Source organism: Micromys minutus, assembly GCF_963924665.1.
Source record: "Micromys minutus genome assembly, chromosome: 18".
Lineage (NCBI taxonomy): Eukaryota > Metazoa > Chordata > Mammalia > Rodentia > Muridae > Micromys > Micromys minutus.
The window spans coordinates 31638410-31665788 of NC_137953.1; the positions used below are offsets into that span (position 1 = coordinate 31638410).

Here is a 27379-nt window from a genome sequence, read left to right on the forward strand (position 1 = left end):
CCTCAAAAAAAAAAATGGAGAGAACATAAACAAACATCTGGACAGCACAGCTAAAAGCTCTAGAACAAAAAGAAGCAGATACACCCAAGAGGAGTAGATGGCAGTAAATAATCAAACTCAGAGCTGAAATCAACCAAATAGAGACAAAAGGAACTATACAAAGAATCAACAAAACCAGGAGCTGGTTCTTTGAGAATAATCAACCAGATTGATAAATCCTTAGCCAGACTAACTAGAGGGCACAGAGAGAGTATCCATATTAACAAAATCAGAAATGAAAGGGAAGATGTAACAACAAAAACTGAAGAAATTCAAGAAGTCATCAGATCCTACTACAAAAGCCTATACTCAACAAAACTGGAAAATCTGGATGAAATAGACTATTTTCTTGACAAATACCAAGTACCAAGGTTAAATCAGGATCAGATAAACCATCTAAACAGCCCCATAACCCCTAAAGAAGCAGTCATCAAAAGCCTTCCAGCCAAAACAAAAAAAAAACAAAAAAAACAAAAACAAAAACAAAGAAACCCAGGACCAGATGGGTTTAGTGCATAATTCTATCAGACCTTCATAGAATACCTAATACCAATATGTTCCAAACTATTTCACAAAATGGAAACTGAAGGAGCACTACCCAACTAATTCTTCAAAGCCACAATTACAATCATTGCTAAATCACACAAAGACCATGCAAAGAAAGAGAATGTCATACCAATTTCCCTCATGAACATTGATACAAAAATACTCAATAAAATTCTTGCAAACCTAATCCAAGAACACATCAAAATAATCATACACCATGATAAAGTAGGCTTCATTCCAGGGATGCAAGGATGGTTCAACATATGGAAATCTATCAATGTAATCCACTATATAAACAAATTCAGAGGAAAAAAAAAACATGATCATCTCTTTAGATGCTGAGAAATTCAACATACCTTCATGTTAAAAGTCTTGGAAAGATCAGGAATTTAAGGCCCATACTTAAACATAGTATAAGCAGTATACAGCAAACCAGTAGCCAACATCAACCTAAATGGTGAGAAACTTGAACCAATCCCACTAAAATCAGGGAATAAACAAGGCTTCCCACTCTCTCTAGCCAGAGCAACCAGACAGCAAAAAGGGGTCAAAGAGATACAAATTGGAAAGGAAGAAGTCAAATATCATTATTATTAGATGATATGACAGTATACTTAAGTGACCCCTAAATTCTACCAGAGAACTCCTACAGCTGATAAACAACTTCAGCAAAGTAGTTGAATATAAAATTAACATAAACAAATCAGTAGCCTTCCTCTACTCAAAGGATAAAAAGGCTGAGAAAGAAATTAGAGAATTGACACCATTCACAATAGTCACAAGAATATAAAGTATCTTGGTGTGATCCTAACCATGTAAGTGAAGAACTTCAAGTCTCTAAAGAAGGAAATTGAAGAAGACTTGAGAAGGTAGAAAGGTCTCCTATTCTCATGAATTGAAAAGATCAACACAGTAAAAACGGCCATCTTACTTAAAGCAATCTATAGATTCAATACAATCCCCATCAAAATTCCAACTCAATTCTTCAGAGTTAGAAAGAGTAATTTGCAAACTCATTTGGAATAACAAAAACAACAGGACAGCACAAACTATTCTCAACAATAAAAAAAACTTTTAGGGGAAACACCATCCCTGACCTCAAGCTGTGTTACAGATGAATTGTGATAAAAACTGCATGGTTTGGTACAGAGACATTCAGGTAGACCAATGGAATAGAATTGAAGACCCAAAAATGAACCCACACACCTATGGTCACTTGATCTTTGACAAAAGAGCTAAAAACATTCAATGGAAAAAGGACAGCCTCTTCAACAAATGGTGCTGGTTCAACTGACAGTCAGCATGCAGAAGAATGCAAATCTATCCCTTCTTATCTCCTTGTACAAAGCTCAAGTCCAAGTGGATCCACATAAAACTAGGTACACTGAAACTAATAGAACAGAGAGTGGGGAAGAGCTTATAACATATATAGGCACAGGAGAAATTTTCCTGAACAGGACCCCAATGGCTTATGCTCTAAGATTAAGAATCAACAGATGGGACCTCATGAAATTGCAAAGCTTCTGTAAGGCAAAGGACAGTGTCAAAATAACAAAATGGCAACCAAAAGATTTGAAAAAGATCTTTACCAATCCTTCATCTGATAGAGGGCTAATATCCAATATACACAAAGAACTCAAGAAGTTAGGCTCCAGAGAATCAAAGAATCCTATTAAAAATGGGGCACAGAACTAAACAAAGAATTCTCAACTGAGGAATATCGAATGGCCCAGAAGCACCTAAAGAAATGTTTAACATCCCTAGCCATCAGGGAAATAGAAATCAAAACAACCCTGAGATTCCATCTCACACTAGTCAGAAATCGCTAAGATTAAAAACTAAGGTGACAACAGATGCTGGCAAGGATGGGGAAAAAGAGAAATACTCCTCCACTGTTGGTGGGGTTGTTAAGCTGGTACAACTCTGGAAATCAGTCTGGCAGTTCCTCAGAAAATTGGACATAGTTCTACCTGAAGATCCAGCTATACTCCTGGGTATATACCCAAAAGATGCTCCAACATATAACAAGGACATATATTCTACCATGTTCATAGTGGCCTTATTTATAATAGCCAGATGCTGGAAAGAACCCAGATGTCCTTCAACAGAGGAATGGATACAGAAATTGTGGTACATTTACACAATCGAGTACTACCCAGCTATTAAAAACAATGACCTCAGGAAATTCCTAGACAAATAGATGGAACTTGAACCTATCATCCTGAGTAAGGTAACCCAGTCACAAAAGAACAGTCATGGTATGCACTCACTGATAAGTGGATACTAGCCCAAAAACCTCAGAATACCCATGTAACAATTCACAGAAACTATGAAGCCCAAACAGAAGGGCAGGTGGACGCCTCAGTCTTTCTTAGAAGGGAGAACAAAACACTCATGGGAGGAAATAATGGGACAAACAGATGAACAGGAATTGGAGAAAAGATTATCCAAAAACTGCCTCACCTGGGAATCCATCCTATATGCAGCCACTAAACCCACACACTATTTCTGATGCCAAGCAGTGCTTATGAGCAGTAATCTGATATGGATGCCTCCTCAGAGACTCTGCCAGAGCGATACTGATACAAAGGAAGATGCTTGCAACTAACTATAGGACTGAACACAGGACCCCAATGAAGGAACTAGAGAAAGAACTGAAGGAGTTGACAGGGTTTGCAACCCCATGGGAAGAACAAAATTATCAACTAACCAAACCCACCACAGCTCCCAGGGACTAAAACACGAACCAATGAGTACACATAGAGAAACTCATGTCTCCAGGTGCATATGCAGCACACGATAGCATTCTCTGGCATCAGTGGGAGGAGAGGTCTTTGGTCCAATAAGGGCTAATTTTTCCAGTGTAGGGGAATGCCAAGGCATTGAGGAGGGAAAGGGTGGTTGGGAGAGAGAGCACCTTCATAGAGGTAATGGGAGATAATGGTAAGAGGGTATTGGGGGAAAGGGAATAACATCTGAAATGTAAAAAAGAGAATATCCAATAAAAAAAGAAAGTACAAAAAAGGGAAAAAAGAATTTAGGCCAAATATCTGTGCAGAACAGCATATAATGCTGGGTGTTACATAGTAAATATTAGTTTCTCATTTCATGTAACTAGGAAATGATTTTTACTTACTTCTGAAGTTAAAGGCATAGTGGCTTGAACTGCACTCAGGTTTGCCTTAGGGTAATATGGGACCATCAGATATGCCACAGGGTCAGACTAAGAAGCAAAGTAGAAAATGTATCTCATGTGAACAATTCATCAATATATTTGTATTGTATACTAATTCTATGAGGTAACTACTATTTTACATTAAGAAGAATATATTACTACTTTAAAACCTATTTTTAAAGAGTATTCTCCTGTAGACTAACTTAAGCACTTTACCTTACACATGAACAGGAATATCAATGGCAGTAACCCAGACTCTTCTTCTTTAGCATATCCACAAGCTCTATGATAGGAAGCTGCTCTCTGAATCACCATCCCTTCTGTGTCAACATCCACAGAATAACCCTAAACAACAACAAAAGTCAGCATTCATAATTTCAACGCTAAAAACCTAATTCTAATTTTTTATTTTAACTTAAGTGTTATAAATTATATTATTTCTCTTTTTTATTTAACAACTTCATTTTAAAAAATAAAGATAAATGTACAGATTTTTAAAACATTTTTGCATAAAAGTATATGAATACATTTTTGTCAGTACTTGATTTATTTTAAAGGTTTGATATTATGCATTAAAATCTTACTAGTTACAATGAGCTTAAAGTACATGTGAACCAAGATGTAACCTGGAAATAGTCAAAGTTATCTTGGTGTGTAAAGATTAAGCATAATGATTGTTCATCTTTTTTTTTTTTTTTTTTTTTTGGCCTTTGATTTTCTTGAACTTTATATAGTCTATGAGTTGTTCTGGGGTGTTCAGAGCTTTCAGGGGTTGGTATCCAATTATCAGTGACTGCATATTATGTCTGTTCTTTGTGACTGGGTTACCTCACTCAGGATGATATTCTCTATATGTATCCATTTTCTTGAGAATTTCATAAAGTCATTGTTTCTGATAGCTGAGTAGTACTCCATTGTGTAAATATACCACAATTTTTGTATCCATTCATCTACTGAAGGACATCTGGGTACTTCCCAGCTTCTGGCTATTATAAATAGGACTGCTATGAACATTGTGGTGCATGTGTCCTTGTTGTACGTTGGAGCTTCTCTGGGATATATGCCCAGAAGTGAAATAGCTGGGTTTTCTGGTAGTACTATGTCCCATTTTCTGAGGAACCACCAAACTGATTTCCAGAGTGGTTTTACCAGTTTACAACCCAACCAACAGTGAAGAAGTGTTCCTCTTTCTCCTCATCCTGCTGTCATCTGAATATTTGATCTTAGCCACTCTGACTGGTGTGAGGTAGAATCTCAGGGTTATTTTGATTTGCATTGCCCTGATGACTAAGAATCCCGAGAACTTCCTTAGATGATTCTCAGCCATTCGATATTCCTCAATTGAGAACTTTTTGTTTAGCTCCGTACCCCATTTTTAATAGGGTTTTTGATTCTCTGGTTTCTAACTTATTAGTTTTGAATGCCTTGAAATTTAGGCCTCTATCAGATGTGGGGTCGGTAAAGATCTTTTCCCAATCTGTTGGCTGCCGATTTGTTTCTTGACAATATCCTTAGCCTTCAAAAACTTTGCAATCTCATTAAGTCCCATTTGTCGATATTAGACCTTAGAGCACGAGCCATTGATGTTCTGTTCAGGAAATTTTCTCCTGTGCTTATGTGTTCTAAGGTTTTTCTCTACTTTCTCTTCTAATAGTTTCAGTGTGCCTGGTTTAATGTGAAGATCTTTGATCCACTTGCACTTGAGTTCTGTACAAGGAGATAAGAAAGGGTCATTTTCATTCTTCTACATGCTGAGTGCCAGTTGGACCAACACCATTTGTTGAAGAGTCTGTCTTTATCCACTGAATATTTATAGCTCCTTGTCAAAAATCAAGTGACCATATATGTGAGGGCTCATTTCTGGATCTTCTATTATATTCCATTGATCCACGTGTCTATCTCTCTACTAATACCATGCAGTTTTTAACATAATTGCCTTGTAATATAGCTTGAGGTCAGGGATGGTGATTCCTGCAGATGTTTTCTTGTTGTTGAGGATGGATTTTGCTATTCTAGGTCTTTTGTGATTCCAAATGAAATTGCACATTGCTCTTTCCAACTCTATGAAGAATTGGGTTGGAATTTTTATGGGGATTACATTGAATCTGTAGATTGCTTTTGGTAAGATGGCCATTGTTATAATGTTGATCCTTCTAATCAGTGAGCATGGGAGATCTTTCCGTTTTCTGGGACCTTCCTCGATTTCTTTCTTTAGAGGTTTGAAGTTCATGTCATACAGGTCCTTCACTTGCTTAATTAGAGTCACACCAAGGTATTTCATAGTTTTTGTGACTATTGTGAATGGTATCTTTTCCCTAATTTCTTTCTCCTCATGTTTGTCCTTTGAGTAGAGTAAGGCTACCGATTTGTTTGAGTTAATTTTATATCTAGCCACTTTGCTGAACTTGTTTATCAGCTGTAGGAGTTCTTTGGTAGAATTTGTGGAGTCGCTTAAGTACACAATCATGTCATCTGCAAACAGTGATGTTTTTACTTCTTCCTTTCCAATTTGTATACCTTTGATTTCTTTTTGCTGTCTAATTACTCCAGCCAAGACTTCCAGTACTATGTTGAATAGGTAGGGGGAGAGTGGGCAGCCTTGTCTAGTCCCTGATTTTATCAGGATTGCTTCAAGTTTCTCACTGTTAAGTTTGATGTTGGCTACTGGTTTGCTGTATATTGCTTTTATTATGTTTAGGTATGGGCCTTGGATTCCTGTTCTTTCCAAGACTTTTAACATGAAGGGGTGTTGAATTTTGTCAAATGCTTTCTCAGCATCTAGTGAGATAACCATGTGGTTTTTTTTCTTTGAGTTTGTTTATATGGTAGATTATATTGATGGATTTCCGTATATTAAACCATCCCTGCACCCAGGGATGAAGCCTACTTGATTATGGTGAATGATCGTTTTGATGTGTTCTTGGATTCAGTTTGCAAGGATTTTGTTGGGTATTTTTGCATCAATGTTCATAAGTGATATTGGTCTGAAGTTTTCTTTCCTTGTAGGGTCTTTGTGTGGTTGAGGAATGAGGGTTATTGTGGCCTCGAAAAATAAGTTAGGTAGTGTTCCATCTGACTCTTTTGTGGAATCGTTTGGAGCGTATTGGTATTAGGTTGTCAATAAATGTCTGACAGAATTCTGCAATGAACCCATCTGGACCTGGACTGTTTTTGGTTGGGAGGCTTTTGATGACTGCTTCTATTTCTTTAGGTGTTATGGGATTATTTAGATGGTTTACCTGGTCCTGGTTTAACTTTAGGATCTGTTATCTGTCTAGGAATATATCCATTTCCTCCATATTTATCAGCTTTGTTGAGTATAGGCTTTTGTAGTAGGATCTGATGATTTCTTGAATTTCCTGTTTCAGTTATTATGTCTCCACTTTTATTTATGATTTTGTTAATTTGGATACTCTTTCTTTGCCCTCTAGTTAGTCTGGCCAAGGGTTTATCAATCTTGTTAATTTTCTCAAAGAACCAGCTCTTGGTTTTGTTGATTCTTTGAATGGTTCTTTTTGTTTATATTTGGTCAATTTCTCCTCTGAGTTTGATTATCTCTTGACATCTACTCCTCTCGGGTGTATCTGCTTCCTTTTGTTCTAGAGCTTTCAACCTTGCTGTCAAGTTGCTAGTATATGCTCTCTCCAGTTTCTTTTTGGAAGCACTCAGAGTTATGAGTTTTCCTCTTAGTGCTGCTTTCACTGCATCTCATGGGTTTGGGTATGTTGTGTTTTTAGTTTCATTAAATTCTAGAAAATCCTTAATTTCTTTCTTTATTTCTTCTTTGACCATGTTATTGTTTAATAGAGCATTGTTTAGTTTTCATGGGTATATGGGCTTTTTGTTTTCTTTGTTGTTATTAAAGACCAGCCTTAGACCATGGTGATCTAATAAGATGCATGGGAGTATTTCAATCTTCTTATATCTATTGAGGCTTGTTTTGTGACAGATTATACGGTCAATTTTGGAGAAGGTGCCGTGAGGTGCTGAGAGGAAGGTGTATTCTTTTGATTTAGGATGAAATGTTCTGTAGGTGTCTATTAATTCCAATTTGTTCATAACCTCTGCAAGTTTCACCGTGTCCTTCTTCAGTTTCTGATTCCATGACTTGTCTATTGATGAGAGTGGGGTTTTGAGGTCTCCCACTATTATTGTGTGGGGTGCAATGTATTTTTTGAGCTTTAATATGGTTTCTTTTATGAACATGGGTGCTCTTGTATTTGGAGCATATATGTTAAGGATTGAGAGTTCCCCCTGACAAATGTTCCCTGTAATGTGTAAAAAGTGTCCTTTCTTATCTTTTTTTGATAACTTTTGGTTGAAAATCTACTTTATTTGATATTAGAATGGCTACTCCAGCTTGTTTCTTGGGGCCGTTTGCTTGGAAGGTTTTTCACAACTTTTTACTCTGAGATAGTGTCTATTTTTGTCTCTGAGATGAGTTTCCTGTATGCAGCAAAATGCTAGATTCTATTTATTTATCCAGTCTTATAGCCTATGTCTTTTTATTGGGGAATTGAGTCCATTTATGTTAACAGATATTAAGGAATAGTGGTTGCTGTTTCCTGCTATTTTTGCTTTTGGAGGTAGAATTATGCCTGTATGTCTTTCTTCTTTTGGTTTTCTTCCTTAGGTATTTTCTTGTTTTTACTAGGATGTAGTTTTTCTCCTTGTATTCGGTTTTCTACCTATAATTCATTGTAGTGCTGGGTTTGTGGTCAGATACTGTGTAAATTTAGTTTTGTCCTAGAATATCTTGGTATCTCCATCTATGGTGACTGAGAGTTTTTGCTAGGTATAGCAGCTTGGGCTGATACTTGTGTTCTCTTAGGGTCTGCATGATGTCTGTCCAGGATCTTCTAGCTTTCATAGTCCCTGCTGAGAAGTCGGGTGTGATTCTGATTGGTCTGCCTTTATATGTCACCTGACCTTTTTCCCTTACTGCTTTTAGTATTCTTTCTTTGCTTTGGGCACTTGGCGTTTTGACTATTATGTGTCAGGAGGAATTTCTTTTCTGGTCCTCTCTATTTGGAGTTTTGTAGGCTTCTTTTATGCTCATGGTCACCTCATTCTTAAGGGTAGAGAAGTTTTCTTCTACGATTTTGTTGAAGATATTTATAGTGCCTCTTAACTGATACTCTTCACCCTCTTCTATTTCTATTATCCGGTTTGGTCTTCTCATTGTGTCATGCATCTTCTGGACATTTTGGGTTAGGAGCTTTTTGGCTTTTGCATCTTCTCTGACTGTTTTGTCTATGTTTTCAATGTTGTCTTCGGCCCCTGAGATTCTCTTTTCCATCTCTTGTAGTCTGTTGGAGATGCTTGCATCTGTGACTCCTGATTTCTTTTTTAGGTTTTCTACCTTCAGGGTTGTCTCTTTTAGTGTTTTCTTTCTTGTTTCCATTTCCATTTTAAATTCCTTCTTCCATTCCTTCATCTCTTTGGTTGTTTTCCTCTAGTTCTTTGATTTCTTTGAGTGTTTTTCTTGTTTCCTCTTTAAAAGCTTCTATTTCTTTATGCTTTTCCTCCAGTTCTTGTTTAAAGATCTCCATCATTATCTTGAGGTATGATTTCAGGTCTGAGTCTTCTTTTTCTGGTGTGTTTGGCATTCTGCTATTTGCTGTGATAGGAGAGCTGGGTTCTGATGTTGCCAGGTTGTCTTGGTTCCCATTTAGTTAGTTCTTTCTCTTTCCTCTTGCCATCTTGTTGTCTGTGATTATATGTGGTCTTGTTGTCAGTAATTGGTTCCCGTCTCTCCCGTGTACCTGGCCTGTGTCCCTGGATCTCCACTGTTTTATGTGGCAAATGGCTTGAGCATTTGGTCTGCACGCAAGGGCCTTCTGGGTGGAAACCGAGTCCCTATGGCAGCATTTCTGCTTCATATAGTGCCAGCACCAATCAGGGGTCTGTGATTTCCATGCACCAGGCCTAGCCCTCTCTGTGCCCCGGCTACTCCCAGCGCAATCTTACCAGGCCTGCGTCCCTGGATCTCTGCTGTTTTTGGTGGCAAATGGCCTCAGTGTTTTGTCTGCACACCAGGGCCTTCCTTGTGGAAACCGAGTCCCTAAGGCAGATTTCCTGCTCCCCTGAACCAATAGGGGGAGGCGCGCTTTCCGTGTGCTCAACCCAGACCTCTCTGTGCCCCAGCTACTCGCAGCGCAGTCTCACCAGGCCTGCATCCCTGGATCTCTGCTCTTCCAGGTGGCAAATATCCTGAGCCTATTATTTTTCTATTTTAGTTATTAAGTACCTTCTTCATCTGCACTGAGTGCTATATTATGGAAATGTAGTAAATTGCCCTAAAAAAGAAAATCAATAACCCTAGTAAAGACAGTACTCATTAAGGAAAGAAGGACTTTGAAGTCAAAATAAGCTCTAACATGATAACCATACCAGTCAGCTTTTATACTTTTAAGAATAGCAAGTTTCTTTTTCTCCTTAAAAGTAAAGCCACCACTTCCTTTATACTTCTGAGAGTTCCATAGATCAGAGCGTAAACTTACCTTTAAGAGAACTGTCTGCCCATTAACCTCAGAGCACACCAGAGGACGCTTGCTGCTAAGCTCCTTCATGGGCTCAGTGTCAAGAAGGTCCCGCTCTAAGCTCGTAGTAAGAAGACCACCTGAATTCTAGACACAAATTTTTATTACATTTAGACAATGTCTCAGGGCTTTCAAATCACAAGATTAGGGACATGCAATAAATGCAGTGAAGGTCATCAAACTAACTAAGAAAGAAAAAAATGCTTATTAAAGTTTAGATTCTTTTAAATTTCCGGCTCTTGAACTCTTATCTACTATGTAATTACCAGACATTTAGTCACTGCTCTAAATTTAGAGCAGATTGTAGAAACAAATGAGGTTAAGAAGACAAGCTTAAAAGGAAATGCATTACTTAACTTGAAAAACTTCATATATGTCCTAAAAAATTAAAATAAAGACAAGTAAAATTAGCTATAGAACAGCAATGAGAAATCTAAAACTTATGACTACAACATAATGGCTGACACCTCTATCCTGCCTAACATCCTTAAATGAAGAAATTATTGCCATTTTTATATATTTAGTAGATTATTAACTTATTTTTAAGTTTTCATATACACGTACTGTATTTACATCATGCCCCCTCTTCAAACCCCAAGTCTCCTTACTCGCAAATTCATAGTCTCTTTGTTATTAATATTTGTTACACACATATACAAATAAATATATAAATGCAACCTGATAAGTCCACTTACCATTGCTCACATGTCTATGTTTTTAGTGCTAACTGCTTTATATTGAATAACATTGGGGCTTATCCCTGGGGAAGACTGATTTTCCCTCTTTCATGAGTCAGTAACTGACTGTGACTTTTTTTTATCTAAGATGGGGCCTTGTGAGAATCCCTGTATCCATACTGTGATGAAACTACTGCTATCATTTTCCCATTATAATTTCTAACTGTATTATACTTCTTGGTGGCTATAAAGTTAAGTATTAAGGATACAGTATAGGGTATCAGACACAAGACAGTCTCTAAAGATACAGTTACTGCCTTCAAGGAGAAACAGACTTTTTTTAAACTATTTCTTTGGGGGTTTTCTTTACTATTTTGGTTTGATGTTTGGGTTCTTAAGACAGGTCTCACTTGGTATCCCAAGCTATACTGGAATTCAGGTCACCTAGGCCAGACTGCCCTCAAACTGTAGGTAATCCCACTGCCTCAGTTTCCCAAAAATCTGAGATTATATGAATAAGTTATGATACTCAGTTCACACATCATTTTTAAATATCATATGGACAGACTTTATAATAACTGTTCAAAGAATGTTTTTGTTTTTGTGGCATTGGGAGCAATGAAGTTACATAAACTTTAATCTTACACAACTGTGAAAATAAACTCATAAACATTTCTTTATAGAGTGACTCTGCTATTATCATTACTTAATAACACCTTTTTTTTTTTGAAACAGGGTCTCATGTAGCCCAGGCTAGCCTTGGACTCTGATCCTCCTGTCTCTATCTCCAAAGTACTGAGATTGCTAATGTGTGCCACTAAATGCATTTTATGCAAATCTGGAAAGCTGAAAGAAAGGCTCCATGCATGCCAATCAAGCACTCCACCTTCTGAATCATATCTCTGGCCATGCACTAATGACAATCTCAATAAATAAACACAACTGTCTTTTCAATCTGTGGATTCTGCTTCCTTGTATCCAATCTGTTGTTAAGTGAAAATATTCAAAATAAAAGTTTTGTCATGCATTTCCTAAACACTGTATGCTGGTTAATTTATGTAAAACTTATATTTTTCTAGGTATTCTAGATATGATTTAAAAGTATACTGAGAAAACAGGATATGGTTACTCAAGTCTGTAATCTTAGAACTCACAGCAGGGTCAAAGGAGGATGACAAGTTCAAGGTTAGCCCAGGCAGTGTCCCAAGACCCTTTCTCAAAAATCAAAAACAAAATCACATGTTCAAATATTGTACCATTCCATGTCAAGAACTTTTACATATTGGATTCTGGAATCCAAGGAGTCTAGGGAGTAATTTTAAAAATCAGAGAATAGCAGTGCGTCACCCAGTTCTTTATCCACACCAGGAGTATGATAACTCTCCCCACAAAGTTAATTCCTAATTATTCTTTGAGTTATTTAATGTACTAATCTCCCACCTTTGTGAGTCCTACTTAGAAAGACAACTAAGCTCACATCCATATCTCTACTTTAAACTATTTGGTTTAAGACGGTCTTGAGGAACAGTTCAAATAACCCTTTTAATTATTTTATTGGGAACATTTTCATAGAAATAATACTATAAATCTGATGCTGAAATGGTGGCAATTCTCAGGGGAAACATAGCTTACCATATATTTAAGCAATCCTATTTCAGGATACAGCAGAGGCAGCTCAGGGAACCATTTCTGGGTCAAGCTATTCAGCTTCTCCTAAAGTTAGAAAGTATTTTTATTATAGATCAACATGCACTCAACTGTAACACAATGCTTTTATATTTCCATCTGCCTTTTTCCTCTAATAAAATACTTAATCTTTAATATTTTACTTCTACTTCAAGAACTATCAAGCAAAATACGACTCACTCCATATTCAAAGTAAAATAAAAACAAGATATTGTAATCTTTATAACATGCTGTCATTTCTCAAAATATTAAGAATATAATAACATTTTTAAAATGACTACTTAATTTAAGAAAAAAATCCTAAAAGCCTTGAGATAAAAAATAATAAGTATGTAAGTCTGCATAAAGCACTTTGAAGCAAATAAGAAAACTGAAAATTTTATAAAGAAAAGTCATGTATCAACATGTTTACCAGATTTTACTAGATGACTCAAAGGTATTCCATAAATACATAGATTGTATCATAGTACATAAATTGTACTTAAAATATCTATTATTTGCATACTATATTTAAACAACTGTCCCTTAACTAACTTCCTTATAGTATCTCTCGGACAAAAAAAATGCAGTATTGTCTCCACTGTGAAGAAAAAGTAGAGTGCTGACTTTCTAAGGTCACAGAACTTAGGAGAGTGGAGATATGGTGTAACCTTTCTGGTTATAATTCTCAGGTGAATCAAACTGCTCCATTCATGTTTTTATTGATTCTCAAGCTAAAAGGGTATTCGTGTAAATCTGTGAGAATCTCTATGTCGTATGTTAAATAACAAAAAATTATGTGAATATGTGTTACAAGCTCAATTCTAAAATCAAGCAGAAAAAAAACTATGAAGAAATTAAATTTTAACTTACTGCTTTTACCACTGAGAACATAAAAAGTGATTTTTTTCTTCTTTATGATAACCCAAAATTTCTACATTGGTATAATGCTCATATAACATTTCATATAAATTTTGTCGTATGAAATTAACTTGTAAATTCATGTGAACATTACTATGCCCAGATAATATCTTTAGTGTATGATTATGTGGAATCTGTGACTTTAAATTCAATTTTATGAGTAAAATCTAACTTTAAATTTCAGAGAAATACTTACATATTCCTCCCTCTCATGATAAATTTCCTGAAAGACACTATTGCGCAATTGAGTTATTTCTTGCTTTATTTTCTCAATTTCAGTTCCTTCATGGTCATCAGACTTTATCAGAGAAAAAGAGTCGACAGGATTACTACACTAGAATGACAACAAGCCTTCCTCTAAGAACTAATGCAATTTCCTCAGTAAATCCTTCTGTGTAGTTCTCATGAGTCCTTCCATTTCTGGCATATAGCAAGTCTTCTAACTTTAAATAAATTCATTTACTTTAACACTAGCTTTTCCCATGACTATTAAAAAGTATTTAAATATAAAATGTTATTAAATATGTTTAAGTTCCTGCACATTTTCTTGGCAAAAACAACTAACTTCAACTTTAACATAAGTATTAAGAAGAACAACTGGATTGGATTCTGTGAAATTTGTACTTGAAATCAGATTTTTAAAAGCACACTCAACAAAATGATGAATGACTGTCTAAATTATCTACTATGAGAAAACCTATGATTTAACAATGTTTCATATGACGTCAATGGAGTGGTAGTAAATAGGTTGTCTGAAAAGGTATAGGTGCATGAAACAAGTTACACATGTGCACAATGTCTACAGCCTAGTAAACTGAATGTACCCAATTTCATCCCATGTTTCTCTCCAAAAGTTGGAAAGTAAGACTGAAAAAGACTGCCTTCTCCACAACCTAGAATATAATAGACAGGAAGCCTCTTAAACTGCAATTAGTTCTAGGAAAACTCCCACTTTGCTTCCAGTTAAATCCAAGAGGAGGAATAGGATGAAGTTGGATAAAGACATACTTCAGATCTCTTCTGTATTAAAAACCCCAAGAAAATTTATATAATTACTAATTTATTCACAAAAGGCTTCATGCTTAAGAAGGGTAGTCAAAATTAGAAAATGCTAATCCCTTCAGCTCTAGTATCATGTAAAAACAACTTTTAAAACTTGCAAGAAATACATCCAGTGTTAAAATATATTTACAAAAGTGACATGCTGTTTAAAATTACTTTATCACAAAATTCTATATTTAGAGATGGGACTCAATCAGTAAAGTGCTTGTCTTGTAAGTGAGAGGGTCTAAATTCAATCTCATATTTTTTTAAAAAAGGGAGTTGGGGGGAGGAAGCAAGTAGTGAGAACCTTTAATTCCTACTCTAGGGAGACAGAGACTGCTGGTTCCCTAGGGCTCAGCCTAACCTATCTGGTGAGCTCCAAGCCAGTAACACAGTATATCTAAAAAATAAAAATAAAGGAGACAGTGCCTAGAAATGACACCCAAGTTTGTCCTCAGACCTCCATGTACATATGAACACACATGTATCTATGTATACACAATAAAGAAACCCAACTTGTGTGGAAATAATTCTACTACCCAAATGTAGCAGGTTTTTATTATAACAGACATTCTAGCAGTCCAGTGGAAATAAAGCATTTAAAATTTTATTCTACAATTTTTGTGTTAATAAAAATCAATGTATGGATATAAAACATTTACTTTTTTAAATATTTAATTACATGGGAGACATGTATTCAGTGTGAATGTCATTTCACATTTATTTCCATATACAAAAATAAAAAGATAAAGTACTGGGCCTGTAAGATTGCTCAGTGGGTAAAGAACTTGCCTCTAAGTCAAGTGACCTACATTCAATTCCTGAGACACACAGTGGCAAGAAAGAACTGACTTTCACAAGTTATCCTCTGGCATCCACATGTGCACAGGGATACAGGCCACTCATACATTCACACATATACACTAAATAATGTAATTAAAATAAAAATGTTAAACTATCAAAGTACATACACAAAATATGAATATGATGGTTCTCTGATTTTAGAAAGTGTATTTATATATGGCTTTATTAAATAGGTCAACAAAAGTGAACAACCAAAGAAGAATTTTTTCCTTACTTCTTCCAAATTACTCTTCTCAACCAATTTCCATCTCAGTTGAGCTTTTAAGCCTTTCAATGTCTTCTTAATGGATAGCAAGTAATCCACACTGGGGCTCTTATTTAAACAGTCAATGATCTGTTTTTTAAACTATATAAAAGAAAGAATTTCCATATTTTTAAACACATGAAACAACAGTCACTGAACATCATTATTTTATGAGTACCTGGGTTTAGAATAAATATTAAGAAAATTCCATAACTTTCTAAAAAGCAATGCTATCAACTGATTTTCCTAATTGTCCACATGTCTGTTTAAGAAAATTACAGGTTTGGTGCTCAAGGTACCAAAGGAAATACCCTTCAATTCAATTGAGACATGAAATTAGACACATTTTGCTGACATAAATACATATTGAAATTTACAGTGAAAATCTATGCAGAAATGATTCTTCTCCAAAGTGGTTGATAATATGTATCAAGTTTCATAATGTTCATTCATTTCAACTTAAAAGTTATAAATTATAAGAATCTGAGAAGATATATGTAGAAACTGGTAGAAAGAAGCAGCCATGTTTAAAAGTAACTTCTAGTTTGAGGGGCAAAGTAATGAGTGGAACAACAGTTTGACAAATGAGTCAGGTAGGATAAGTCCAACTCTCAAGAACAGAGAGGAAATAGAGTCTGCTTAAGAGCGGGCAGGAAGAGAAGAGGAGGGAGAGGGTATTAATGTTTTACATAGAGGTTACAGAGAGAACAAGCTAGACACAATTGAAGACAGAATGCACCAGAGAATAAGAAGGAGTCAGAAGATTAGAACAATTACAAGTGTTAGTTTGAGGCCACACAGAATAACTCAGTGAGAAGTTGAGAGAAGCCAAATTAAATCAGTCGGCTTGGAGAGGAGTTTGAGCCAAAACAGATGAGTTGAAAAAGTGATTGGGAGAGGGAGCACCTTCATGGAAGCAAGTGGAGGGGGAGAGGGGATGGGAGGTGGAGGGAGGATAACATATGAAATGTAAATACAGAGTTTATCCAATAAAATAATTTTTTAAAAGGAGAACAAAAGGAAAAGGCCAGAGTTTAGAAGAGCTAGAAAGGGTAAGCTTATTCATCAGTAAGCCTTCAAGATAACAATTACATGGGGTGAATGAAAGGAAGTCTTAATTATACATAGTTATGTTCAGAGATACATAAAGCATTATCTATATGGTAAAAAATAGAAGCAACCTCACATCCAAGAAGATAAGGTTATATAACATTATATATGAAAGAAAATCATTCAAAAGAACAGTAAAAAAATCATTGATTATATGGGAAATGTTCATAATATGCTATGAAGTTATTAGAATACCTTCACAAGACAACGAAATGCAAGGCATATGTGTGTACTCATAAATGTGGATGAATGTTCCCATTCACATTCTGTATAACTATCTCTTACACTCAAAGTACTAAAAACAGTGTTTTCATTTCTCAAATTCCTGTTTAAATTTCCTATAGTAAATATGCTAAACAGAAAATGATGACAGATATTTTAAGTTCATAAAAAACTCAACTATTCCAAGCAAAATGTATATCATCAACAAAAATCACCATTAATTCTACAGTGAAGTCAATTACATACCGGATCACAGTGGTATACCATTTTTCTAGGAATACTAATTAGCACACTGGATATTAAACTACTTGAGAAAAATTCAACAAGTAAAAAACAATAAGTATCAATTCATCAGACAAATCAGAGAAAGCAAAATCCAACCTCAACACTGTCCTTATACTTGGACAGCAAGGTGGCAATGAACCTTTCTTCAGAATGGATCCTTTGCAGCACTTGACTGTATGTACTTAAAATAATCTCTTTGTCTACAACTCCTTGCTCCTAGATGAAATCATAACATAAACAACAAAATAGTTAAAACAATAAACTTGCAAAGTGAAAATGTCTTTGATAATTGCTATATCACATCATATTATTTCTCAAATCTTCTTCTAGACAGAATACTGGCATTAACAGATATTCATGGGTAAAATGTTATCCTAATTATACCACAAATTATTTCTGAAGCTGTCTGAAAGGATCTCAGGACAATCAATATTCTAAATAAAAGCATAAGCAATATATAAAACTTTAACACTATTTTTAGATACTGTATCTCAGCAACAACTTCTAAAATCAAGTCTTATAAAACCCACAAAATCTATTTAATAATACATAGCATTATTACTCACAATGAGAGACAGTTCTAGCTCTTTGCAGACACAAGACTCAGTCTTCTCTAGAATTTCATCAATATTACCAATCGTGTCTTCTGAAGTCAGTGGTTCATCCAAAGACAGATCAAAAACCTTATTTTCAAAAATAAAAACAGGGTATTTCAATTAATTCAAGTAATTCAGTTCACATTCACTGCACCTGAAGTAGCACATAAAGCTACACTATGGACAAAGAAGAAAGGGGGAAATTCTGGAAAGGAACAAGAATACATCCTCATAAAACTTAAATACAAGAACAAAAAAGACACATAAGCATAATATTCTTTCAAAAACACTGGTGGTTAAGGCAAGTAGCTAATTCAAATGAAAAGAGAAAAAGAGAAACAAAAGCAAGATGAACTTTTTATACCATAAAACCAACAATCTAACTCAATGCTGATGCAAAATCCTGACTGACCAGTACGTTAGCTAGAAGCATATAATGTCAACTTTTGAACAAGAAAGAAACAGAATTAGAACAAATATATGACCTCTGCTTCCTCCCACAAACACTGCTAATTGGGAGCTCTGCTTACCTTCTGGCTATTCTGGAACCATGCCACAAGATGCTGCAGAGAAGCCTCTGTGTCACTCCTAATACTGGCAAACTCTTCTCTTTTGGTACACTGCCAGTCATAAAACTTTCTAAGTATTTCTTCAGAGTTAGCTCCTTCTTTGGTCTTTCCATACACTGATTCTAAAGAAATTTCTAAGTCCTAAAGACAATGTTAGGATTTAAGCACTGTGTTACGATCCAAGAGATAGAATATCATAAGATTGAATGCTAACTCTTTTTGAAAAATGTATAAATATAACTAAAAGGCAAAAAGAAAATATCCTAATAAACTAAATTAGAAATAAAAGGGGAGACATAACAACAAGCATGAAGGAAATCCAGAGAATCAAAAGAACATACTTTAAAAACTTATACTCTACTAAATTGAAAAAATCTAAAAGAAATAATTTTTTTACCAAAGTTACATCAAGATCAGATAAGCAATCAAGACAGACCTATATGCCTTAGTGAAATAAAAGCAATGATTAAAAGTCTCCCAACTAAAAACTTTCCAGGGCCTGAAAAAACTTTCAGCACAGAAGCCTACCAGTGTTTTAAAGAAGAGTTAATGCCAATACTCCTCAAATTATTCCACAAAATAAAAACAAAAAATACTGTCCAATCTATTTTACAAGGCCACAGTTACCCTGATCTCTAAGCCATATAAAAACCCAACAAAGAAAGAAAATTACAGAACAGTTTCCCTTACAAACCAAATATAAAAACACAATCAAAAGACTTTATCCCAGTGATGAAGAGATGGTTTAATATATGTATATCAATAAACAAAATCCACCACATACATAAACTGAAAGACAATAACACATGATCATCTCATTAGATGTATAAAAGGTTTTTGACAACATCTAACACGCATTCATGATAAAAGGCCTGTAGATATCAGGAATACAAGGGACATACCTAAATATAGTAAATGCAGTTTACAGCAAGCCCATAGCCAACATCATGTTAAGTGCAGAGAAACTCAAAGGAGTTCCACTAAAATCAGGAACAAGACATGGTAATCTATTTTTTCCATAACTATTCAGTACAGTACTTGAATTCTTAGCTAGAACAATAACAAACTGAAGGAGTTCAAGGTAATAAAATTTAGAAAAGTCAAAGTATTTTCATTTGCAGATGATGTGACAGTATTCATAAATGGCCCTAAAAAAAACTCCTACAGTTGATAGACATTTTCAGCTAAGAATCTGGATACAAAATTAGCTCAAGAAATCAGTAGCCTTCCTATAAACATATGACAAACAGACTGAGAAAAAAATCAGAGAAACATTACACAAAAACCTTGAATAATACAAAATATCTTGGGATAACTAACCAAGCAAGTGAAAAACTTGTATGATAGAAACTTTAAGACAGTGGAGAAAAAAAGCTGAAGACAATATCAGAAGATGGAAAGGTCTTCCAAGCTCATGGATCATTAGAATTAATATATGGGCATGGAACTAAAAGTGATCTATACATTCGACACAATTCACATTAAAATCCTAACACAATTAATCAGATATTAAGAATTTTCTGTTTATATGAAAACACAAAAAAATAAGGATAGCTGAAACAATCTTTAATAAAAGAACTGCAGGAGCTATCTCCATCCCTAATCTAAATTATATGGCAGAGTTATAATAATTAAAACCACTACCCAGAAGCCAGGCAGTAGTGGCATGTGCCCTTAATCACAGCACTTGGGAAACAGAGGCAGGTAGATCTCTGTAAGTTCGAGGCACAGCCTAGTCTACAAAATGAGTCCAAGACAACCAGGGCTCTGTTACAGAGAAACCCTGTCTAAAAAAATAAAAGTAAATAAACCATATGTACTGTCACAAAAACAGATGTGTTGATCAAGGGAATCAAATGGAAGACACAGACATAAATCCACACACCTATAGACACCTGACTTTTTTATAAAGAAAGCAGAAATCCACACTGAAAAAAGTAAACACCTTAAATAAATGATGCTGGGCAAACTGAATGGCTATATGTAAAAGGATGCAACCTGACCCACACTTACTACCTTGCACAAAACTTACCTGCAAATGGATCAAAATCTCAACATTAAACCAGATACACTGAACCTGATAGAAGAGAAGGTGATATGTAGCCTTGACTCACTGACACAGGAAAAGACTTCCTAAACAGAATACTGTTCATACAGGAACTACAATCAACAATTAATAAATGGGACCTCATGAAACTGAGAAGCTTTGGTATGGTAAAGGACACTTTCATTCAGACAGAGTGGCAGCCTACAGAATGGGGAAAGATTTTCACTAACTACACTTTCTTTTTTTTTACATTTCACGCTTTATTTTTTGAGTTATTTATGGTTGATCACAAGAAACAGTTCTGTTTAGGTTTAAAGCTGAATGAAGTTGCTCAGCTGCTGTTGCTCTTCATTTTTCTTTCAGGATCAAGGTGGGTGCTTTCATATAAAATCTTATTTTTTATTCCTTCTCTGGGAATTCTTTCCTGGATCCTCTGCTTAGCAAAATCATACCTACAGTGGAACCAGCATCCTAAAGTCACCAGGATAAATCCTCCTACTCCAACATCACACGATCTTCTAATTCTACTGGTCACCAAGAAATGTCCAAGTCCAGTCATAATAGATCCTAATGAGCCATAGAGTATATAGATTCTTGAGCACATGGCGTGTTTTCAACATCTAAGATACCCAGGAGCTTGAAGGGCTAGGACAAAATGAAAGAAAACCTAGTCTTTTTCTCCGGCTCGTGGGGCTCCGGGGCGGCAGCCATGGGTGCCAGCCGTCGCCTAACTACACTTTCAATAAAGGCTAATAGCCAAAGTATATAAAGAGCTCAAAAACCTGTATGTCAAGGAATTGACACAACTTTTAAAAAAAGGTATACAGATCTACACAGAATTCTCAATATAAGAAACTCAAATGGCTAAGAAACACCACAAAAATAGTTCAATTTCCTTAGCTATCAGGAAAGGCAAATCAAAACTACTTTGAGATTTTTATCTTACATATATCAACAAAACAAATGACAGCTCATGCTGGTGAGGATATGGAGTAAGAGAACTCTCTTCCATTGTTGGTGGGGGTGCAAATCCATACAGCCACCATGTAAATCAGTATGGTGATTCCTCAGGAAGATGGGAGTAGGCTTACCTCAAGATCCAGCTACACCTCTCTTAGGCATGTATACCCAGAGGACACTCCAACCTACCACAAGGACATTTGCTCAAGCATGGTCATTGCTGCTCTAGTCATAACTGCCAGAAACTGGAAATAACCAAGATGTTCCTCAGAAAACAAATGGATAAACAAACTGTACTTTATTTACACAATGGAATATTACTCGGCCATTAAAAATAAAATCATGAAATCACAGATAGATTAAAAACTAGAAATAAAAATCATCCTGAGTGATGTAACCCAGATCCAGAAAGACAAATATTAAGTATAGGTTTTCTTAAATATGTGTATTTGCTGTTAAATCAGTGATAAGCAAGCTATAATCCTTAGAACCACAAAAGGTAGATATAGGATAAGGAACTCCGGGGGTTGGGCAGGTCAATCTCTGGGAAATATAATAGAAAAGCAATTGATAGATGATGGGGAAGAAGGGATAAGAGAGATTAGGCAGGAGGGGACAGCTAATATTAAGGGCCACTTGAAGGGTAGTATGAAAACCTAACACAGTAGAAGCTTCCTGAAATATATATGAAGGAAATATAACTGAAATTGCCAAATAGGAGAGGCAACCACAAACTGAACATCTCTTGTCACCAAATGAAGTTTCCAGTCCAGGAATGGATTACATTAAATTGAGTTTTTGGCCAAAGGGGTTCCATAGGAACCTCCAAACAACCCAAGCTATTGCCAAGACTATAGATTACTCTCCACAAACTGACAGCAAGACCCCATTGCTGAAGACAACACCCTACACAACTCACTGAACTTGGAGTTCTTTGGGTGTCTACATAGAGCCTTCACTCTAAAGTGATAGTGTCTTTGGTACTTTGTACAATACCAAAAAAGAAAAGTAAACAACAAGCCAACCACAAACACTTTCATCTACACTATCATCCTACCTGTAAGATATGCTAGTGCAATGGTGGCACAAAGCTTGTGGGTGTAACCAACCACTATCGATGACTTAAGGCCTACTCCATGAGATGGAACACAATCCTGACACAGGTTGTATGACCAAGTCCCTGAGATTAGATGTCCCTAAGACCTTGGGTAAAACCAAGTACTATTGTTCTTTTTCTTTAAAGAAGTAATAAAATTACTCCTAATGATGTTCTACTACACTCATAGATCAGTGCCTTGCTATCATCAGAGCAGCTTCTTCCTGGAGGAGATAGGAATAAATACAGAGACCCACAGCCAGACAATATGAAGGGAGTCAGAGACCTTAGTACATTCAGCCCTAAATATAATGTCTCCATAAAATTCTTTCCCTCAGGGAAACAAGAACCCTGCAGAAGACAAGGCAGAAAGAGTCTAAGAACCAGAGGGGTTGGAGGACATCAAGAAAACGAGACCCTCTAAATCAGTAGGACTGACAGACATGAACTCACAGAGACCGAGGCAGCGTGCACATGTCCTGCACAGGTCTGCACATGGGATCCTAGGGCTGAGCGGAGTGAACACATGCCCCCATCCCTAAGCCAGAAGCTATCTGTAATTGATAGCTGCTTACAAATGAAAATTTAGTTTTCTTTAGGAAATCTCACCGGGGAACCATCAACTCTTAAGGACAGGCTGCATGCACAACAGGAGATGGCCAACAGAAGATTAACTCAATAGCATTTTTGGAAGTTCCTTGTCCCAGATGTTGTTATGGTTTTTCCTTTTGAAATAAATTAATAAATGTTATGGTTTTTTCTTACATCTTTTTACCCTACTTGTCCTTTGAGTAGTAATTAACTCAAAGGAACCAGTAGCCTTCCTTTATATAAATGGTAAATGGGCTGAAAAAGAAATTAGGGAAACAACACCCTTTATCTTGATATAACTCTAACCAAGCAAGTGAAAGATCTATATGACAAGAACTTCAAGTCCCTGAAGAAAGCAACTGAAGAAAATATCAGAAGATGGCAAGATCTCCCATGTTTGTGGATACGTAGGAGAGGATTAACAGTGAAAATGGCCATCTTACCACAAACAATCTACAGATTTAATGCAATTCCCATCAAAATTACAACACAATTTTTATAGACCTGGAAAGAATAATTCTCAACTTCAATATATATCAAAAACAAACAAAAAAAAAGGATCACCAAAAAATCTTGAACAATAAAAGACTTCTGGAAGAAATCACCATCCCTAACCTCAAGCTGCACTACAGAGCAACAGTGAGACAAAAACTGCATGGAATTGGTACAGAAACAGACACATTGATCAATGGAATCTAACTGAAGACCCAGAAATGAACCCACATACCTATTATGGACACTTGATTTTTAATAAAGAAGCTAAAACCATACAACGGAAAAAAGCACCGTCAACAAATAGTGCTGGTCTAACTGGATGCCTACATGCTGAAAAAACGCAAATAGATCTATATTTATTGCCCTGCACAAAACTCAAGTCCAAGTGGGTCAAAGACCTCAACATAAAACTGCATATACTAAATCTCATAGAATAAAAATAGCCTTGAACACATTGGTACAGGAGCCAATTCTCTGAACAGAAAACCAATGGCTCAGGCTCTAGGATTAACAATTGATAAATGGGACTTCATGAAATGGAAACAATGTTAATAGGACAGAATGGTTTCCTACATATTGGAAAAGGATCTTCACTAACCCTGTATCTGAGAGAATGACCTAGAAGCACTTAAAGAATTGTTCAAATCTTTAATCATCAAGGAAATGCAAATCAAAATGACCCTGTGTTCTATCTTACACCAATCAGAATGGCTAAGATCAAAAACTCAAATGACAGCACACGTTGGTGAGGATGTGGAAAAAGAGGAACACTCTTCCATTGTTGGTGGAATTGTGAACTTGTATAACCACTCTGGAAATCAATCTGGTGGTTTCTCATAAAATTGGGAATAGTTCTTACCCCCCCACCAAGACTTGGGGTATACCATTCCTGGGCATATAACCAAGACATTCACTATACCACAGGGACATGTGCTTCACTATATTTATAACAGCTTTATTCGTAATAGCCAGGAACTGGAAACAACCTAGATGTCCCTCAACTGAAGAATGGATACAGAAAATGTGGTCCATTTACACAACTGAATACTATTTAGCTATTAAAAATGAGGACATCATGTGTTTTTCAGGCAAATAGATGGAACTAGAAAATATCATCCTAAGGTAACCAAAACCCAGAAAGACTTGAATGGTATATATTCACTGACAAGTCCAGAATATCCATGACACACCACACAGAACCAAAAAAGTTAAACAAGAAATAAGTCCCAAGTGAGGATGCTTGAATCCCACTCAGAAGGAAGAACATAACAGTCATGAGACAGGGATCTGGGTGGGAGAAGAGAGGGGCACACACATACACTGGTAAAATAATGATCATCTGTTATGCTTGCAGTATAGCATGGCTGCCCTCTGAGAAGCTCCACCCAGCAGTTGACTGAAACAGATGCAGAGACCCAAACCAAACATTGGACAGAGCCTGGGGAGTCTTATGGAAGAGTTGGGGGAAGGATTGAAGGCCATGAGAACGGTAGGAACCCCAGAGGAAGGCCAACAGTGTCAACTATCCTTGACCTCTGCAAGTTCTCAGAGACTGAACTACCAACCAAAGAGCATGAACGGGCTGGACAGAGGCCTCCCCAGCACTGTCCTCCAGACACCACTCCCCTCCCCCACACATATGTAGCAGAGGACTGCCTTGCCCTGCCACAGTTGGAGAGGATGTGCCTAATCTGCAGAGACTTGATGCACCAAGGTGGGGGGGGGGGGGTATGGGGAGGGCACCATCTCAAAGGCAAAGGGGAGTGGAAAAGGGGAAGTGACTGTGGTGGGGGAAGGGGTGACTGGGAAGGAGGCAGTATTTCAAATGCAAATAAATAAGTAATTTTTTAAAAAATATATATGTGTATTTTAATTCCAACCTGCAATGTTTTTAAGCGTTTATCAAGTGGTAACTCATCTACTTCCAGAATAAAAACATCTACAGCCACGAACAGCTTCTGTTGTATTTCATTTCTTTCAGCAATCAAAATGTTACCTTCATTCTGAAGAAAATAAAATAGGATGATCAAGACATCAGGTAATTTCACACATTCACCTATATGGGTAATAGTGATTTTTAAAGCTAGAACTACAGTAAATACAATATTTAAGTTCAACAATCCTGCTAAGCTCATTTTTCCCTGTTATTTTTACCATGAGAAACTTGTTCCTTTAAAAAAAAAGTATACGATTCCTAGGTAGACTCCTTCACATAAACTACCTCCCAACACTGTGGGAATATAATATATACATAATATAGTATATAGTCAGTATATAATAATGTGTCAGATTCTGATACTGTAGTAATATAAAACATACTACTCAGACCAAAATACAGGTCCATGTCAGCAGGTTTAGAAGTCATCCTAGTTAATACCTCATATGAGGCCCTCAAAAGCCAGTATTTCTGTTGAGTCTTCTATGGATTTAGCATCTCAGAGCACTAAAGGACATACCCAGTTGTAAGTCCTCACTGGGTATTTTATAGTCTTCCTAATGCAGATACAACAGGAATATTTACAGTAAATACTATTGACTATTAACATGGTTGAAACATTTTATCAGATTTCCAGGGGAATAGAAAGTTACTCAAATACTAAATACACACAGAGAACATGAAAGGATTTTTAAGCAATGTATCTAGTTGCCAATTTTAACTTTCTCTTAAGGTAAACTTATTTTATGTAAATAAAGTATTACTACAGTATCAGACCCTCTGCTTTCTTAAAAGATTCAACAAATTTAAAAAACAAAAACAAAAAAAAAGAAAAAAAAAAAAGAAAACATACAAGAGAAGATTTTTAACCTACCTCATTAGGACAAGTTTGGATCTTCTCCTGAGCAACATTATATTCAGCCCAAATGTTCTCTAATTCATTCAAAGATGCTAGAGTAGTAAAGGACCCTTCATCTAACACTTGCATAGCATCTGAAAGGTCATTTCCAAACCGAATACTGATGTTAATACGCCTATTTAAAAACACAGAAAAAGAAAAAGGGAAAGCATCAAGAAACTGCAAAGTTTACATGAAATTTATTTAAAACATCTTAAAGTTACTATTTACAACACTGGCATATGACTAGTGTTGGGGTTGTATATAAACAAAGCACTCAGAGAGGTCAGGTAATAAACAAAACTATCAAGTTTTACCATTTCTTTTTCTTGTTTCCAACTAGACTGCTACCATTCTAATCGACAATTTTTCCTCAAAAATCAAGTACACTGTGTTTTTGGCTCATGTCTAGCTCAGAGCTTTGCCAATGCATCCAGTCACCTGGTTTTTAGAATTGTATCAAAAGTTAATTAGCTCTGAGAGATCAAATTACCCAATTCTTTAAGGACTAACAGACCACATGCTATGTGAAAGATTTATACTGGAGAATATAGATTTCCACTGGGGGAAAGAAACCAACATGCAACATATACATTCATGGCAACATCAAAATATGCTAAAAATGAATCGCTGGTTTTATGTCAGCATGCAGCAGAAATGCAAAATACAAAATACCATAAGTTCTAATATAGACTTTGGAAAACTACTGAATACATGCTGTATTAAGACTTTCTAAATTCCTTTTCTTTCATTTTACAAGTAACATAGTATTTCTTTAGATGGAATAAAAATTCATATTAATAAAACCTTCAGCTCCAGTAGACTAAAAAAAAAAACCTTAAAATAGTGCAATTAGA

The 27379-nt window shown here is 35.9% G+C and overlaps 1 protein-coding gene and 1 pseudogene across 2 annotated transcripts in view; both read right to left on the reverse strand.

Moving 5' to 3' along the window:
• STK31 (serine/threonine kinase 31) overlaps positions 1-27379 on the reverse strand; it is a gene marked incomplete at both ends in the record, with an annotated part of 79643 nt that overhangs the window by 26227 nt on the left and 26037 nt on the right. Inside the window, 11 exon segments of the mRNA XM_080932615.1 lie at positions 3722-3808; positions 3977-4105; positions 10264-10389; positions 12612-12692; positions 13762-13863; positions 15688-15819; positions 17431-17550; positions 17901-18017; positions 18461-18640; positions 25569-25691; positions 26499-26658. Of these exon segments, the coding sequence (XP_080788741.1) occupies positions 3722-3808; positions 3977-4105; positions 10264-10389; positions 12612-12692; positions 13762-13863; positions 15688-15819; positions 17431-17550; positions 17901-18017; positions 18461-18640; positions 25569-25691; positions 26499-26658 (1357 nt within the window).
• LOC308432331 (cytochrome c oxidase assembly protein COX20, mitochondrial-like) lies at positions 20878-21257 on the reverse strand (annotated as a pseudogene). Its single transcript has one exon. The product of its transcript is annotated as a cytochrome c oxidase assembly protein COX20, mitochondrial-like (transcript).